Genomic DNA, 17,018 nt, shown 5'->3' with positions numbered 1-17,018 from the left:
TATATTCTTAAACTGATTAATAATTAACCAATCACAAACAGAACTTCACCGAGGACCCAGAAAACACTTCAGACTGCTTGAAACTGCACACTGACAATCATTCAGCATAATGAGCCAGAAAAATGTTACATTCATTATTCTCATGAATGAAAAGACTTTACCAGCTTTTACACTGACTAAAATAAAACACAATGGTAGTGAGTACTTAGCAGACAGGATATAATGAATGGCCGCCTTTCTCAGGTCAATGAACACTTGATCGCCTATTCTCCACAATTAAATTGTAGGAAAATGTCTTGCAAAAGTGTTTATATTCCTTAAACTTTTAAACACGGGGTACCACCGCAAACACAGACTTCAACGTATGAGGATTAATGTCATAGTGTCCGGGAACATTCATTTTGTCTACAAATCTGGACTTTGACTGGACCATTCTGGCAAACCAGTATACGTTGCTCTAAACCCAGGCTGTCCAGCATCATTTGATTTAGAGGTGTGAAACCAGAGAAAATATACGATACCTAAAATATAAAGGATACTAACCTTTAAGGACCAACTTTCACCAACACTCATCTAAACTATACTATCGTAGCTCTGGGTGTATGCTTTGTGTAGCTGTCCAGGTGGAAGATGAGCTCTGCCGCAGCCTCTAACAGGTTTTCGTGTAGGTCTGCCTTGCATTAAGCTCCATCCATCTCCCCATCAACTCTCAGCATCATGCTGCCACCACAATATCTGACTAAAGGGGTGATGTGTTCAGGGAGATGTCCATTGTTAAGCTCCAACTCCAAGGTGACTTCTGAGCAGGGTCCGAAATTAACACTCGCCAGTCGCCAAATGCGAGTAAATTTCCCGTTTGGCGAGTGAATTTCAGAGGGCTAGCTGCCACATGGCGAGTAAATGTTTGTACCAAATAAAATAAAAGTAACATAAAAATAACAAACCCCATACGATCCGTTCACAGCTCTGTCCATCCAGAGCTCAGTCTAGACCCGCCTTCTGCGGTGCTGGTTCAGCTTCTTTCACATTCAGAACCAGTCATGGCTGCACGCTGGATCAGAAAACAGATCTGCTAACCAGATACAGTCTAAAACGCCAATTAGTCTGTTTAGAAGTTTCGTTCTTATTTATTCTGATTTTTTTTAACTACCTGCGCTGCGGCTCTGCGCTTCACCGCTCTTACTGCGCCTCCCCCGCCCCCCCTCTCGGAGCAAGGTGCTTTTATCAGCGGCCAGCCTTCAAAACGTGAACCGCTACGTTTAATGTCCTTCCACTCGTACCAAAATGTCCCAATTAAAGTCAGTAGGAGAGTCGGTAACTGTTTTTCATGCTCTTTTGTTTTTAACGACACAGGACCAGCGATGCTTCGGTGGGCGTGGTGCCTTGCGCTTGAATTCAGGTGCGCAAAATTACGTTACATGTAACCTGTAACATCGGGGGCGCAGCGCACGAGGGTAAAATCCAGCAGCGAGATCAGCGTAAAGACGCAGCGTGAACCCTGAGTGCTTTAAGTGTTGCAGCTGAGGGGAAAATTTTGAACCATACACAGGGGCGGTTCTGAACAGGGGCCAACAGGGGCCTATGCCCATGTAGAACTGTTCCTGGCCCCTGTTATGGCCCCTGTACTAAAAACATGATGTTACATTTCTTAGGATGATAAATGCTGACAAAGATAACGTGACTGACTGGTCATTTGGATCAGTTGCATTTTTTTCGTTTATGGTTTTACCCAATAATAAAATAACAAAATAATTAAAAAATAAATATAAAAAAAATAACAATAATTAAAATTAAGCTGTTTCATGTTAAGCTCCCGCTGTATTGAGAAAAGATCAGGGGTCTGCAACCTGCAGTTCCAGAGCCACAATTGGCTCTTTGGCTTACTTAATATTTTAAACGATGAAATGTTGACCTGTTAACATTTCAGATGGCAGATGACCGTTCATACTGAGCCCGGTTCTGCCGGAGGTTTTTTTTCCCGTTAATGGGTGGTTTTTCTTCCCACTGTCGCTTCATGCTTGCTCAGTATGAGGGATTGCTGCAAAGCCATGTACAATGCAGACGACTCTCCCTGTGGCTCTACGGTTCCCCAGGAGTGAATGCTGCTTGTCGGGACTTTGATGCAATCAACTGGTTTCCTTATATAGGACATTTTTGACCAATCTGTATAATCTGACCCAATCTGTATAATATGATTGAACTTGACTTTGTAAAGTGCCTTGAGATGACATGTTTCATGATTTGGCGCTATATAAATAAAATTGAATTGAATTGAATTGAAAAAAAGTTAAGTCCCCATTCCCCCCCCCCCCCAATCTTTTGTTCTGTGCCCCTGTGAAAAAACACTGGCCCCACCCTGACCCACCCTGCTAAATTTGGTCTACAACCCCCACTGACCGTACAGGCTTGATGAAACTTTGCCTCGTTCACAAATAAGGCCAACATGGGTAGAATAATGATAATCTGTAGTGTTTTTTATCGCCTGGATGTGAATCTGATAATTCATATTGTGTCTTTTATAATCAACTACAATATATATATTTTTTTAATTCAGGAAACAAAGATTTCTCTTCCAGGTTCCAGTCAGCCACGCCCCCAACCACGCCCCCCATAATTAACATAATTTCACTCTTAATTTTTATAAAAGTTGAGGTCTGGTCAAAATTAATATTTTGGCCGGTAAAAAATATGCTTGGCCGGTTGATTTTTACATCTACCGGCCAACTTGGCCGGTGAATAACAAAGTTAATTTCGGACACTGCTTCTGAGTACCTTTGTTTGCACTGGATAAATTTTTAAGGGCCTTATAGTAAATGAGGACACATCTCAGATATGTATCTTTAAAAACCTTTGAAAACCATGTAAAACTTCTTTACCCCCACCTCTTAAATTTGCGCTACTTTATTTATGAACTACTACTCACATAAAAATCCCAGTGGACTGAGGAAAAATGGCAAATTTTGAAAAAGAGGTGGCACGAATACTTGTGAAACTCTTAACTTTCGATCTTTGAAACAGAACCGTTTCATTAAAACCCTTTATACTCTAGACCCTGCTACGTGACAGAGGCTTGAATGACGAGTTCAGCCGCGGCTGAAATGCGATACGGAAGCGTTAACATGGTGGAAAGGTGTCAGACAATCAGCTTGTACAAGACACCCTGCCTGACGACTGACAGAAGAGCACATGTCAAAACGCCTGACGAACCAGACACAAGGAGGCTCTACGAAACACGGCGGCATACTGTACACCCAACCGCTGTTTATGATGCTCGGCATAATTTTATTCACCTTGAAAGGGAATGATGTGAAGTATTTACAAGTAGTTTCAATCAGTAGTATCAATCAGAATACAGTGTTATCTACAAGGTAGCTAGTTTTATGCTTTACCTGTGCAATCCAGAAAAGCACAGGAGTTTGTAGTCTCCGGTTACTGCCTGATCATTACATAAAAAGTGTTTATTTCCGACCAGTGAACGCACTTTCCAGTTACAAGGCCGTGCTGACAGCATCAGTCTCTGGGTTTACCCCCGTTACTGAGCTGAGATGATTCAAAGCTGGCTATTTTTAGTATCAGTGAGCTAATTGAATCAAGCCAGGGGAAGCAAAGAAACGTACAGTGGCCTGGTAAAGTATTCGACAACGTGGCATTGTTCGTGCTTTGCTGCTACACAACCAGGAATTAAAATAAACTTTAACAATTGCGGAGCTGTAAATGTGCTCAGACATTTCTGGCGATATCGGTTCCTGCTGCGCTTACAGCCGGCTTCCATCGGCACCTGTAAGCTGACCAGGCGGTCAAGGTTCGCTTTACCCAGCGAGAACGCTGGATTCAAACTCCTGCTGGATTAAATAAGCAAAAGAATAAATAAAAAAAAAACGACCAGAGGTGCAGGTTTCACGTCTCTGTGCTTCTCGAATCACGGCGTCACCATTGCTAGGTGCGAGAAGTCGCACTGAGGTGAACATCTGGTGATGCTTTTGTTTCCCTGTTGCCGCCCCCTGTTGGCCGGGAGGTGTAATGCATGTTTTCTTCACAACTACCCCCAAACATCACTGGGCTGATATTACAGAGCAGTGGAAACAGAAAGAAATTACTTGGCCGAAGGAAATCCCAGGTATTTGGATCTCTGGAATTTCAGTGGATTGTTCTTCTATCAGGCTAAGCGGTGTCTGAGTTGATCCCACACATCTGTTTTTGTTAAAGCTAAGTTTGTAAAAAACGTGTAAGACATCTCAGCAGACGTGGTTCCAAAAGCCACGGCTGTAGTTTCACGCGTGCACGTTAACGTCAGTGGACTAGACAAATGTGTGTATAGACTGGGCTGACGCTAATGTTTGTCCTTACTCACACACACACACTTCCTGTGACAGAAAGCTTAAATATTCATCCGAATGACTCAAGTCCTCGTTTCTTCATACCGTTTTACACTTATTCGTCAATCTGAACTTCCTTGCCATCTTACTCACACGCCGACCCAACTTCACGCTTGGTCTGCCTCACTCACAGTGTGCCTGGCTGTTCTCCAACTCTTTAATGTAGCTATATATCCGCTCCAGTCAGTGTTTAAAAGAAAAAAATGTTCAGTCTGTTACTGTGTGGGGGTGGCTGTGGCTTCTGCTGAGTCACCCTTCCCCCCCCTAAAGACAAACAAGCCAGAAAGACAACTGTGTGTTCAACATGTAGGATCACATGTAACCTATTAGCAACATGTGTGTCCATCCATCTGTGTGTGCTGGTGTGTGTGCGGTGCTTCCACAGACACAGTGGGGTCTTTCAGTCCTGCTGTGCAACAACCCCTCTTTGTAGTCACCCTCATGTGAAACAGGGCAACGCTGATTGGTATTCAAACCTTTAAGTGCACGCTTTTAAAGGAATATTTCCCACCGTCTGATGCTCTCTGGGCTGCCGATCGTCACCTCTTCTAATTCTCTTGACATTTGAGAGCCAACGGATTCGAATAGCAAACTAAGATGACAATCACAAGCGCAACACACGGACGAGTCGCATTGCAACTTGCCTGCAGACACCATGTTTGTTTTTACAGGAAGGACGGCCATTGTGCTATTAGTTGAAACATAAAGTGATCCACTTTAGTGAGCTTCGTTTCCTCTTTTGCTGCTGACCTTTCCGTGGGAAGAGTCAAATTTCCTTTGCCCCTCTTTATTGCAAGACTTTCTGCTAAATTTGTGGCATTACCTCACTTAGAAGCGCCTTGTTGTGGATTTCCTATTGCAGAGTTTTTTTTTATTTATTTAAGGCACATTTACTCAACAGGAAACAATATCTGGTGGAAAGAAATAATCGTTGCTATCGTTGTGGATTCTTTGAGGGTCACCATGCAGTAAAAAGCCCTTTCTGTCCTACTATCACAAACATAATCGTGGGGAGTTTGCAAAACTACACAGAGATTTTAACTGGAACTGTGTGCTTTGATCAGATGAGACCAAGATTGAGTTTTGCCGTAACAACATTACAACGTATGGACACAACGTCTGCAGGATTTATGCTCCATGCGGCTTTTTCTCCCAAGTAGCACTATCCTCCAAGACTATAGAGGGCAGTGTTGTGCTCCTACGCCAGGCGTACTATACCCCACAACATGTAGAATAGTAGAAAACAGAGCAGCCTCTTCCTTTCTTCCCAGAGAGACGGCGAATTCTTTCCAGGATTTTGGTAACAATTTGTTGATCACGGTGATCTTTATGAGCCGAATCATAAAGATGTTAATATTTACGAACCTCCACTAGAAGAGGTTCTTGTTCAATCATATTTTCCTGCACAGGACTGTCTTACGTCATTTTGGTAGCCAAAATGACGTAATATGGCCGTGCGGACCGCGTGGGTACGTCAAGCATATATATATATATATATATATATATATAAATATATATATATATATATATATATATATATATATATATATAGAGAGAGAGAGAGAGAGAGAGAGAGAGAAAGAGAGAGAGAGAGAGAGAGAGAGATAGATAGATCTTTATTGTCATTTTGTGTGCACAAAGTGCGTACAGAACGAAATTTCGCTTGCATACAGCTTGAAAAAAAGTCACTCTACAAATCACTCTAAAAATCACTGTAGATTGCACTGTTTTTTCAGGATAAAGATGTAGCAGCGATTTATGTAAACAGTTGAAATGAAAAACCAATGTAACAATGTAAACAATGCATGGGAAATAGACGGCTGATATAAGATAGATATAAACCAGGCTTTACCGTCTGAAAAGGGTAAGAGTGCGGGAAGACTACAAGCCTACTAAAAAGATGTCTCATCTGCAGTTTAGGGGACGCTGTAAACATCTTAAACAAAGATGAGTACCAAAATGAAACTTTCTGCCCTACTTTAGGATTGAGCGGCGAACAACTAAAATCGCCCGTAACACGTCGCCCCCATGATGAAACACGGAGGAGCCGGCGCTACGGGGTAGGGAAATCTGAATATAATATAATTTCTCGGCCACAACAGCTACATTAACGTTCATAGCTGAGCATCCCTGAGAAATAAAAGGTCAAAGATCCCTCCTACTGCATGCTCCGACCCTGGGAAATGTTTTGGAAGAAGCCAGAAATGCTGCTCTGTTGGTTCAAAGTGTTAACAGCTAGAATAGCAGTGGCTGTGACACCAGATAAGAACAGTTATTTCTCAACATGGAGCTTTTTTTCCTCTCTCATCTAAACAAATGTACTCAAATTAAGGCTTAACATGCAAAGCGCTTTGCATTGTCTCTGTACTGAAATGTGCTATACAAATAAATCTGCCTTGCCTTAACATTTCAGTGTGAGATTATGCCACTGCGATAAAAGATACTTTTATTTTAAGGCTTTTAAAGCACACCCCTCAGTTCAGCCGACGGCGTATGTATTTACAACATCTATCATCTGATTACTCGAGGCGTGAGTTTCATCAGCGTTCAGCTGGGCTAAAGCGGAGCGTGCCAACGAGATTTCAACGCTCCGAATTTCCAATGATTTCAGCGTTAAGTGATCCCGGTATACACAAAGTAGGACGGAGCAAAGAGATAATTAGTTTTGAAAGAGACAAACTAAAGCCCTTAGCTGTACGGGGGCTAAAGGCTCTAATAGTCTCCCTGGCTAATGACTCGTTTGGGAAAACCTTGAAAGATAAAATTAGATTGATGCGGACGGACGACGGCAAACGTTCCCGCCTGGCTTTTAACCAGATCAGGGGGACCTCTGCGCAGGAAATCATTTACTGCTCACCAGAAAATGGGATTTGTGTTGAATCCAGTAGGGAGAAAACAAAGAGCGAGTGTTAAACGTATGTATTTCCTAACTACTGTATCATTTTTTTGCCTCTATGGCATGGTGGGGACAGGGTTACGGAAACACTTTCCCCATCTCAGACCTCCGAGCCTCCTCCCACTCCTTTGCTCTCTCTCCTTTCTTCCCTCCCCTCCGCATTTCCCCCCTTTCTCTTCCCCCGACCGTTGCATTCCTGCTAACCAATCCTGCCTCTGTTCTCTCTCGTATTCCCATCTGCGACTGTGTGGCCACGTTGGACCCTGGAGTTTAGAGATGGGTCCGCCCCCCTCGCCCCGCTGTTGACTGTGCAGCTACTGGCTGGAGAGATTAAAAAGAGCAAGCCAAGAGAAAAATAAGTCCTTAAAGGAAAGTCAAAAGTTAACGGGCGGGGGGAGTTTACCATGGAAATGACGGCAGGAATGAGGAAGGATATGTGATTATTCTGCTAAAAGCACCCCCCCACACACACACACACACGCACAAACCACTGATACAATGGGGCCCCTACGATGAAGGAGAAAACGTGGACAATATTTATAAAGCAGAGGAGTAGGAAGAAGCCCTGCCTGCCTGTTATCTGCTAGCTCAGGGTTTCTGGTTTCAAGCTAGCATGGCTGCGTTTAAAAATAAACAAAGAGATGGGGAATGTGGGCTTTGCTGCAGCTGTTCCCACTTCACAAACCATAACAGACCTATCAGATAACCTGAGCCCCCCCCCCCCCCCCCCCCCCCCCCTGCATACACAGCTTCTGGGGATGAAGGTCCGAACGGCTTTTAAAAGGCCTTCATTCCCTTTTTTTATGAATACAAACCTGGAAGTGTGGCGTTAACTTGTCTTCAGACTAGGGCTGAACAATTAATCGCATTTTTAATATAATCGTGATTTAAAAAAAAACGCAATTTTCAAATCGCAGAGGTCTGCAATTTTTGGCTATGTAACAATTAGGGAATTAGACGTGTCCATTAGGTGTTGGTAAAATGTTTAAAGTGGGATTTCCTCCACATGGAAGGGAAGAGAGTTGCAGCAGTGAGATAATCTAATTTTATTACTTGTTTTAGAGTTTATATAATCATACATAGCATTAAGTACAGGTCAATCAGTTTAATACATAGACTTGCTTGTTGGCTGCACTTTATGTTCAACAAGGATTGATGTCCAAATCAACTAAAAGCTGTTCTCTTGAATAATATTCTGATTAATAGAAACATTAAAAATTCTTGTTTAAAATAGTCCTTGTTTACAAACGTCTTTATTTAGAGGCCATTTTTGTTGCTTGTGGTTAATGCAGAAAAAAGTCAAAATTGCAATTTTGGTTGAAATATATTGTAGGCAGAACGCATTACTGCTCTGAGTTTAGATGCTGTGGGTCTTTTAGCAACTAATCCACATGGCGAGGAAACAAATTGATTTGTTGTTTGTGTATGTTTAAAAAGACATGATAAATTAAACTAAAAAAAAAAAATCGCATTAAATCACAATATTAAGATAACTAGTGTCAAAACATCCCTTCAAAGGGTATGAATAGTTTTAAACTAAGTGAACTGTATCTGGAGCTGCAGCTGTGACGTAATTGTTGAGGACCTGGCGTTCCCCAGACGCCCGGTAGACGCCTGCAGCGCCCGCTGGATGTGCGCTACGATCTGGATGTCAACGAGCCGCCTCGTTAAAGCCTGCAGCAGCTACAACCCTGCTGACAGAACACCTGCATTAATTATAACACGACAACAAAAACTTTTTTTTTGCACACGCTGCAATTTTACAAGGTTCTCTTAAAATAAATGGATTTTTTTCCCCCCTCCCCTCTGATGCATGGCTAACCAACGTAAACATCCTGCAAACCTTGTTGCCATGGATTTATGCTACGACTCCTCGCTAAATACCCACAGCAACCCCCGGCTGAGCGGCTGGATGAATGGCCGACAGAAACCACCGGCTGCACTGCAAAAAGGGAACTCAAAGTAGGTAAAATCCTCATTGATTTGAGCTGATAAATCAGACTATTTGCCAATGGAATAAGATTTTTGCACTTAAAATGAGAAAAATTCATCTCCATCATCTTATTTTAAGTGCAAGATGTCTAATTATCTTATTTTAGGGGTAGAAATTCTCATTTCATTTGGAAATAGTCTTATTTAGCTGTTCAAATCAAGGAAAAATATACTAATTTCAAGACAATTTTACTTACTTTTAGTTTCCTTTTTGCAATGTGGCTGCTTGGAGCATCTTTACTTTGATTATATGAATGTCAAGCAGCCCCTCCTGCACAAATTTAGTGCAGTTTTTTACAGTTTTTCTGTAATCTGTTCAGGAGAAATAGGACCAGAGAGCAGCGACGACGTGATGACGGTGAAGCGGGGCGAACAGGACGACGGGTCCGTGTGAAACGGGGGCTAAACGTGCCTCTCCAGTTACTCTGGTCTGAAGCACGTGCTTCACATCTCCCACTAAGCGAGCCAAGCGCGTCCCCATCAGCGAACCCGCTGTAAATTAATCTCTTTGTTGTCTAACAGCCTCGGCACAGACTGGATCGGGCCAATGAAGGGGGGGGGGGGCAACAAATCAGGAATGTGTCCCAAAGTGTGAAATAAGACAATAGCATTGCACATGTGACCGTAGGCTGATACGGACACGCCTGATGCTTCTCCTTCACCTGTTTATGAATCGGACTGCAGAGCATCAGTGCATTCAAGCATCCATGTAGATTAAACACATGCCGTCATTTTTAAAAGGTAGACTTCTGCTGCCGGCATTTGCCTCTTTTTTTTTTTTTTTTTTTTTTTAAACAATGCCAGGTCTGCGGAGCAGATTAATGCGGTATTGGCAGAAAATCAAAGTGTGTTGATTTGTGAATCCCCTTCAGGCCCATTAATCCCCTCGGCTGGCTTGAAGTCTGAGGTGTTACTGCACAGGAGGTGTCCGCTCCACACAGGGAGCTCCTTCACAGACGGGACGGACAACGGCAGGAGAAACAAAAGGCATGGCAGACAGCCGCCTCTGAAGCGGTGGGGTGTGTTTTAGGGGCTTTTATGCAGGGACGGGGTCTTCACTCTGGTTCTGGTCCTGCTACTCCGCTGGACAAAAAATAAATGCTCTCTTAAAGATTACCATAGAAATATTGTGTGTGAAGAGATATATTTCTTAATTTATTTTTACGAATGCCATGACGAACTTCAGTCCTCACGATGAAGAACAAATATTCATGAATTTTTGATCCGTCGGACGCCAGACGTAGCAATTAAAGTCTATTTTTTAATGAAAACAATTCATTTTCCCCCCCGTCCAACACGTGCAAAATGTAACTTTAGGGGCTCCTATTGCGCTGCTTCTTAAAACAATAATGTGCATAGTTACACAAAAGTCGTGCTTGGAGTGGATGCCAGCTTAAAAAAGCTCATGTTATACTTTAAGAGACTTTTCAGGTTTTTAATCAAACTTCAGGCCTATAATATATTGTTTTTTTTTTTTCTTCAAATCATGAAACAATTATGATTTAATGGTGTTGTAAAGAGCTATCCTGCAGTTCTTTGCTGTTTTCTCACTTCTGGACAAATTTTAAATGAATGAAAGTCTGGCCTGGCTTATCCAAGAATAAACAATGATAACTTTAAATCACTTTGGGAGATGTGATACCTTCGTATCTAAAATTTTTAAAAGTTTAATTTTCCATTTGTAGTTTTTTTTAGGCATCTCAAGCAACCCTAGTTCCTAAATCCTGGGTACTCCCTAATTGGAATAAAAACTTTGTTTATCCATTTTGTATTTTTCCATCATTAACCAGATCTTTTAAAGAACGCAATAAGATTCCAGACAGATTAAAACCATAACTTGGGTGAAACCCCATTTAGTGCTAGCCCCTCCACAGCAGCCTCACATGAACCCGGGGTCAGAGTTTCTCCCAGTGAAGGTAGAGGCCTGGCTCCATCCTGTCCCCTCTCATCTGACCGTGGGGCTCCTGGGGATTCTTCAGACCTTTTAAGTCTCCGTACTTCCCGGCACCGGGAATAGAAAGTGGGTCAACGCCAGCTCAGTGGACTTCTCACGAGCTTACCGGCTCCTGACGGCAGCAGTTACGCGCCGCACAGCTGCCCCCCCTGGGGCCACGAGGACGGATACTCCTGGTGGTTATTTGTCCAGTCATTGCTTCGGCTGGAGGGATCATCGTAAAAGAGTCGCCCGGGCAGACGGGCATGACTGGACCCCCGTCAGTTCGGCTCATCGTAACAACTGTGACTAATACTTCGGAAGAGACAGGAAAGCGATTTAGACCATCTGCTCACCATTCACAGGTTTTCTGGTAGTTCTCCTGCCCCAGTCTATGCTTAAAAGTTAGGAAAACGCAGGAAAATGTGGGATATGACTGGCATTTACAAAAGACACGCTCCTTTAGCCCTCTGTGTGCTACCTGTGTCCTTTGTACACATAACGATGCTCCTTTAAAGAATGACCTCAAAATAAGGAGCATCAATGCTGAAATGTTTGTGATGTTTGTTTGTTCATGTTATGGCGATTGTACTGAAACAACAATTTCCCCCTGGGATTATTAAAGTATGTCTGATTCTGATTCAACATATAGGTGCACCCCAATCCCTTCAAGTGAATCTTGAGTGAGTCTTTAATATGCTTAGTAAATTCTCAACTTTGAAAAAATATATTTTCGCTAATCTCATATAAGTAGTAACCTGGCATGCCAGATTAGTCGCGTTTCCATCAACATCTTTTAACGTGCATTTTGACGTATCGCGTTAGAAAAGGCTGATGGAACCGGCAAAATTTGAATTACCGTATTTTTCGGACTATAAGTCGCTCTGGTATGTAAGTCGCATCAATCAAACAATCCGTCACCAAGAGGGGAAAAAAAACATATACAAGTCGTTCCTAAATCTATGTTGCAGAATCAGCCAAACTAAAAAGAATTACAGAAAAATACTCACTAAATTTAGCTAAAAAACGGGTTTTTTTTACGCTCGGTTGATGTTATTTTTAACCTTTGTCGAAAAAGAGTAGATCTGCCGAAGAGAAGACGGAAACACAGAAACTAGTTCTGACGTAGCGAACATTTACCTCACATGACCGATGGGTTGTTTCTTCCTGAATGCTCCCATAACGCTCGGAAATAAGGCTGGGAGCAGCAAAGGGTACGCGTGGGCCGACGAAGAGATGCGAGCATCTCTTAGTCTCATCCGTGAAGAAAAAAACAGCAACACGTCCAATAAAACCTTGCTTTGTTACTAATCTGTGGTCCGTGCTAGTATGCAACCTCTACTTCCTGTTTATTATAGCCCAACGTCAACGCCTGGTTAACTCGCTACAAACCAGTAGATGGAGACACACGTCTGATTCGCATTTTCTTTTTTGCGACATTTTAAATCATCAATCTGGGTCTGCTCCCATCGAATCCGTACGGGGAAAGGAGGGACATGCAGCAGAGCTTTACGAGCTGATTGGACAAAGCGACAGCTAGTGCCCGCCCACCAAAGGTTGGTTTTAGCCAATCACAGCATCAAATGAAGACGTCGTAAGCAGCAGGCGACACAAGAAACCACAGCAAGTCACGCTGGTCAAGGCGCGCTTATTTGACCAGAGACACTCACGACAATCACGGATTCTGACTCTGGGCTTGGCAACTCCCGCCTTAAACCATAACACTGCAACGTGATTGGCTGGCCCGTTTTGGGTCCGCCTCGAACCGCTACGGCGGGACAAAATGGATTCTTGTGTGTTTGTGAATGCAAAAAGTACAGCGAGAATTCAGCTTGCACTGTTATGCAAGTAGTAGGGATATAACAAAACATCGATTCACACTGATATAACAATTTAACGATTAACAGTCCAATTATATCAAAGCAAAATTATAACATCTATCCATATGAGGCATGAGACTGCAGTAAACAACTGATCTATTATCATTACAAAATTAGAAGAATGGAGTTTTTTGATACTTGTAAGAGCTTAGAAATAGAAATGGTCAAACCAATTTTTTTTTTAATTGTGAGTTGATATGAATGTAAATATTAGCAGGGTCTTCACCAGAATTTTTTTTTTCCAGCGTAATGGTTGACAGCTAGCAGGCCCGCGTGTTGGTGTGTCGGGAGGCTGGTGTCGGAGCTGGTGGGTCGTTCCGTTCCCAAAGTGGTGCGTAGTGCAGCACGAAGGCGGCCGTTTGCTAGGCTAATATAAGCTAACGTTAGCTAATGTGGCTCGGGAAGTTTATAGCTGCGCTGATGCACTGTCAAGAGCTTCACTGTTGCTCTCAAACATCCGTACTGACCGCTACACTCGTAACGGTACTAGCGTAACGGCCTAATTTCAGCGTAACGGTCCGTTACGAAAAATAATGCACTGCCGACAACCCTGATTAGAGTTAGATGGCAAGATCGTATTGATCGGAAATCGTAACACTTTGTCTTATCGGTAAATATCATATCGGCTTCAAAACAAATTTATATAACATCATATTGTGACAAAGCTGGTGATTTACACCCCTATTAAGTAGATTAGATTGTTTTGAAGTTACCCAAGCCTATGGGGCCACTGTAGTTCAGTGTGTAGAGCAGCTGTCTTGCACAAGTCGGTGTGCTCCTGAGCAAGGCACTTCACTCCTCTCAGCGTGTGCGTTGGTGAGTGCGACTGGTTGAATTTGGCTATAGTGTAAAGCAGTTTGAGTGGTCGAAGAGTAGTAAAATAAATGTGTACAAAGTGGTTAAAATTAGGTCAATTTATCCTCCCACATTCCGTATATGCAAAATTGTTTTTGCGTAAATTGGGAAACATTTTCCTCAAAACATCAGAACAGGAAAGCACAAAGGGGACGCTAAAATGGCAGAATAAACAGAAAAACAAACACGAATGTTTGAAAATTATTTTTTGAATTGAAGTCAATAGTAGGGCCGGACGGTATAGGGGAAAAAAAGCATATGATAATATAGAAATCGTATTGATCGATATCGATAATTATCAGTAAATTCAAAACATGTATTTTAAGTGCAGCCCTGGCTATTTTATGCTGTTGCTAAATGTCTTATTTTTAGATACAGAACAAACACTGAATTCAAACTCAACCCTTCAGTCAACCAACTTTTTTTTACCAAAACTACAAGTTTTTTTTAAAAAGAAAAAAGAACACGTGCTCTTGGAACTCTTTGAAGGGGGCGGGGCTTCCTGGGTCTGCGTTTGTGATTGGTTGGGAGGATGTAATGACTGTAATATTAACCTACATGTTAAGAATGCATAAGGAAGGAAAACTGTTATTCTACTGAACTTTCAGTCGATATATATTGTTATTGAATATCGTCCAGCCCTAAACTTTTTTTTTTTTTTAATAAGTCAAACGGACAGAGATTGGTCTGTTCGGTTTAAAAAGCATAAAGGAGTTAGAAAAAGGAACATCCTGAGGGAGAGGAAAAAAAACAAGCTCTTCCTTTTTGGCGTGCCCCATTTGCATCAACAAGTTATATATATATAAAAAAAACACAGAAAACAAGAAGTCCAACAAGTGTTGAGTGAGCGAGGAGGATTAAAGTAAAGACGAAGAAAGCAGGAGCTTTTAAAAAATAAATAAATGATTTCACAAATGTCCAGGTGCGCTGTAAGGCGGTGTGAGCCAATCAGAACAAAGAGCCACGCTGCCAGCCTGGTGAGGAGGCTATAAAGCGCCATGTGCCACATTTAGCCAACCTGTAGGAGAAGACGGCAACTTTCACCCCATGGTCCCCCAAACTAAACCCCTAAAAAAAACCGTTTGTTGTTTGTTTCTCACTGTTTTGTCTTTATTATTGTAAATCACCCGTTTGTAAACACTTTTGGTGGGGGGAAAAATTAACAAAGCTAGGCCAAAAGCAGCGAGAAAGAGGCCGGTTACGTTTCCGTTGTGAACCGTTGGCTTCTGGGCCAGAACCGAGTAACGGCTCGCGCTCCAACGGCTCACCCGGCGGAGCCGCCCGGATCTACGGGCTTAGCGTCGCTCGTTGTTTTTACCTCGCAGTCGTAGAGGTCCGTTAGCTGGTCGATGATCCACTCCTCCAGGTTCAGTCTCTTCCGCAGCTCCTTGCGGTCGTATTTGACGGTAACCCGTCCCTGCTTCCTGACGGGGGTCTCCGGTTCCTCCGTGGTGCCGGCCGGCGTCTGGAAATACACCCGGGGCTGAGGGCTCGTCTCCGGGCTCGTTACAGCTGCCATTGTCGCTTGGTTTTGTGGGCGTGTGTCTTTTTTTTTTTCTTAACGGATCCCCCTGTATGGAGGTGTGGAAATGTAGCGATGTGTTGCTCCTAAAAGAAATTATGTGTCTGATGTGAAATCCCTCCCCTGGTAAGAAAAAAAAGAAAGAAAAAAGAACGGTCGTCGGACCTTTTGTTGTCCAAAACGGCTCAAAAGGACATTGACCCGGGATGTCCGCTTCCACAAAACAAGAGAGACCGACTGCCGCGGGTGAAGTGGAAGGGTAGCCGGCTTATCGGGATATTTCCAGCATTCAGCCTCCCCGCTTCTGTTAAAAAAAGGAGAAGACAGCGGAGGAAGAGCCGGCCTCAACTCTCCTGGTTGAGTACAAAGAAGAATCACGCGTCGGTCTCTCCGTTCCGCTGTCCAGCAGCGTGATGGGCTTTCCGGGTCTTTTCCGGGATCCGACTCTTTTGGCTTCGGCTCTCCGACGAGTGAGCCGTTCTGCGTTCCAATCGTTCACTAAGGGTTTCTCAGATTCCTTATGTATGTTTTTCTTGTATTACGGCGCAATCTTTGTGTTTTAGCAGTTCATATGCATTTTGATATTTTATTGAAAGCACGGGTCTTTTCCTCCTTTTGGCTGGAAAACCTCACATTCACCGTAAGCCATTCCAACAAAAATAAATTCTATTATTTTCACCAAAGTGGTTGCATTGGTTTTCCAAAGCCAGAGAGCCAGCTCAGCATTACGTCATACTCTCCATAGTTTCAGTAAAAATTATTATTTTTTCCTTATTTTCTGTGAAAAATGTTAGGTCATGTATGGAGGGTTAAATGGGACAATACATAAATTAAATAAATATATCATGAAATAAATAAATGTAAGTGTACCATGAAATAAATAAATGCACAATTAAATGTCCCAATAAATCCAGTAAATGTTTACATTGAATGTACCATGAAATAAATAAATGTACCAGTAATTGTCCCACTAAACTATTAAATCTTCCATGAAATAAATAAACGTGCCATGAAATAATGCAATATAAAATAAAATAATGAATTGTGAAATGAAAGAAAGAAATGTTCTGGTTTCTTTTTGAACTGCTGTGTGAGTCATAGATGAACTCTTACAGTAATTGTAGTTGGCCAGCCACTGCTGGAAAAGTTGCCCGCCATTCCATGTTTTCTCCATTTTTTTTTTAAATTGTGGTTCTCACTTGAATCAAAGCCTTGAAGAGTTACAGAGCCAAAGAAATGTTTTTGTAACCGGCCCCAGATGTTAGTGACTTTGTTTCTCATCTGCTCTTGTGTTTCTTTAGATCAGGGGATGGTGTATTGCTTTTTTTCCCCTCAATGCTTAGCCCTACTTCATGTTATCAGACTGGTCTTAATTGTATAGCCTGGGTGTGGCCAGTAAAACTGAACCAAAAAACTGTAGTTGATCAAAACTATTATGATTTAACAAGGTGGTGGGGGGTGGGTTGGCTTTTTGACATACACTCAGCTTGGTTTATATGGTGTAGTTTCTTTAATGAATTAAATAATAATTTAAAACCTGCTTTCTGTGTTTACTCAGGACTGA

The 17,018-nt window shown here is 42.4% G+C and overlaps 1 protein-coding gene across 1 annotated transcript in view; it reads right to left on the bottom strand.

Moving 5' to 3' along the window:
* Positions 1-15,861, bottom strand: part of ppp1r14bb (protein phosphatase 1, regulatory (inhibitor) subunit 14Bb) — a 40,318-nt gene extending 24,457 nt beyond the window's left edge. The window contains exon 1 of the mRNA XM_012876792.3: positions 15,251-15,861. Within this exon, the coding sequence (XP_012732246.1) occupies positions 15,251-15,451 (201 nt within the window). The 5' untranslated portion in view covers positions 15,452-15,861. The remainder of the gene's footprint in view (positions 1-15,250) is intronic.
* Between the last annotated feature and the right edge of the window lie 1,157 nt (positions 15,862-17,018).

The sequence above is a fragment of the Fundulus heteroclitus genome, chromosome 14, assembly GCF_011125445.2.
Source record: "Fundulus heteroclitus isolate FHET01 chromosome 14, MU-UCD_Fhet_4.1, whole genome shotgun sequence".
NCBI lineage: Eukaryota > Metazoa > Chordata > Actinopteri > Cyprinodontiformes > Fundulidae > Fundulus > Fundulus heteroclitus.
This window is presented reverse-complemented; position numbering and strand designations above follow the sequence as displayed.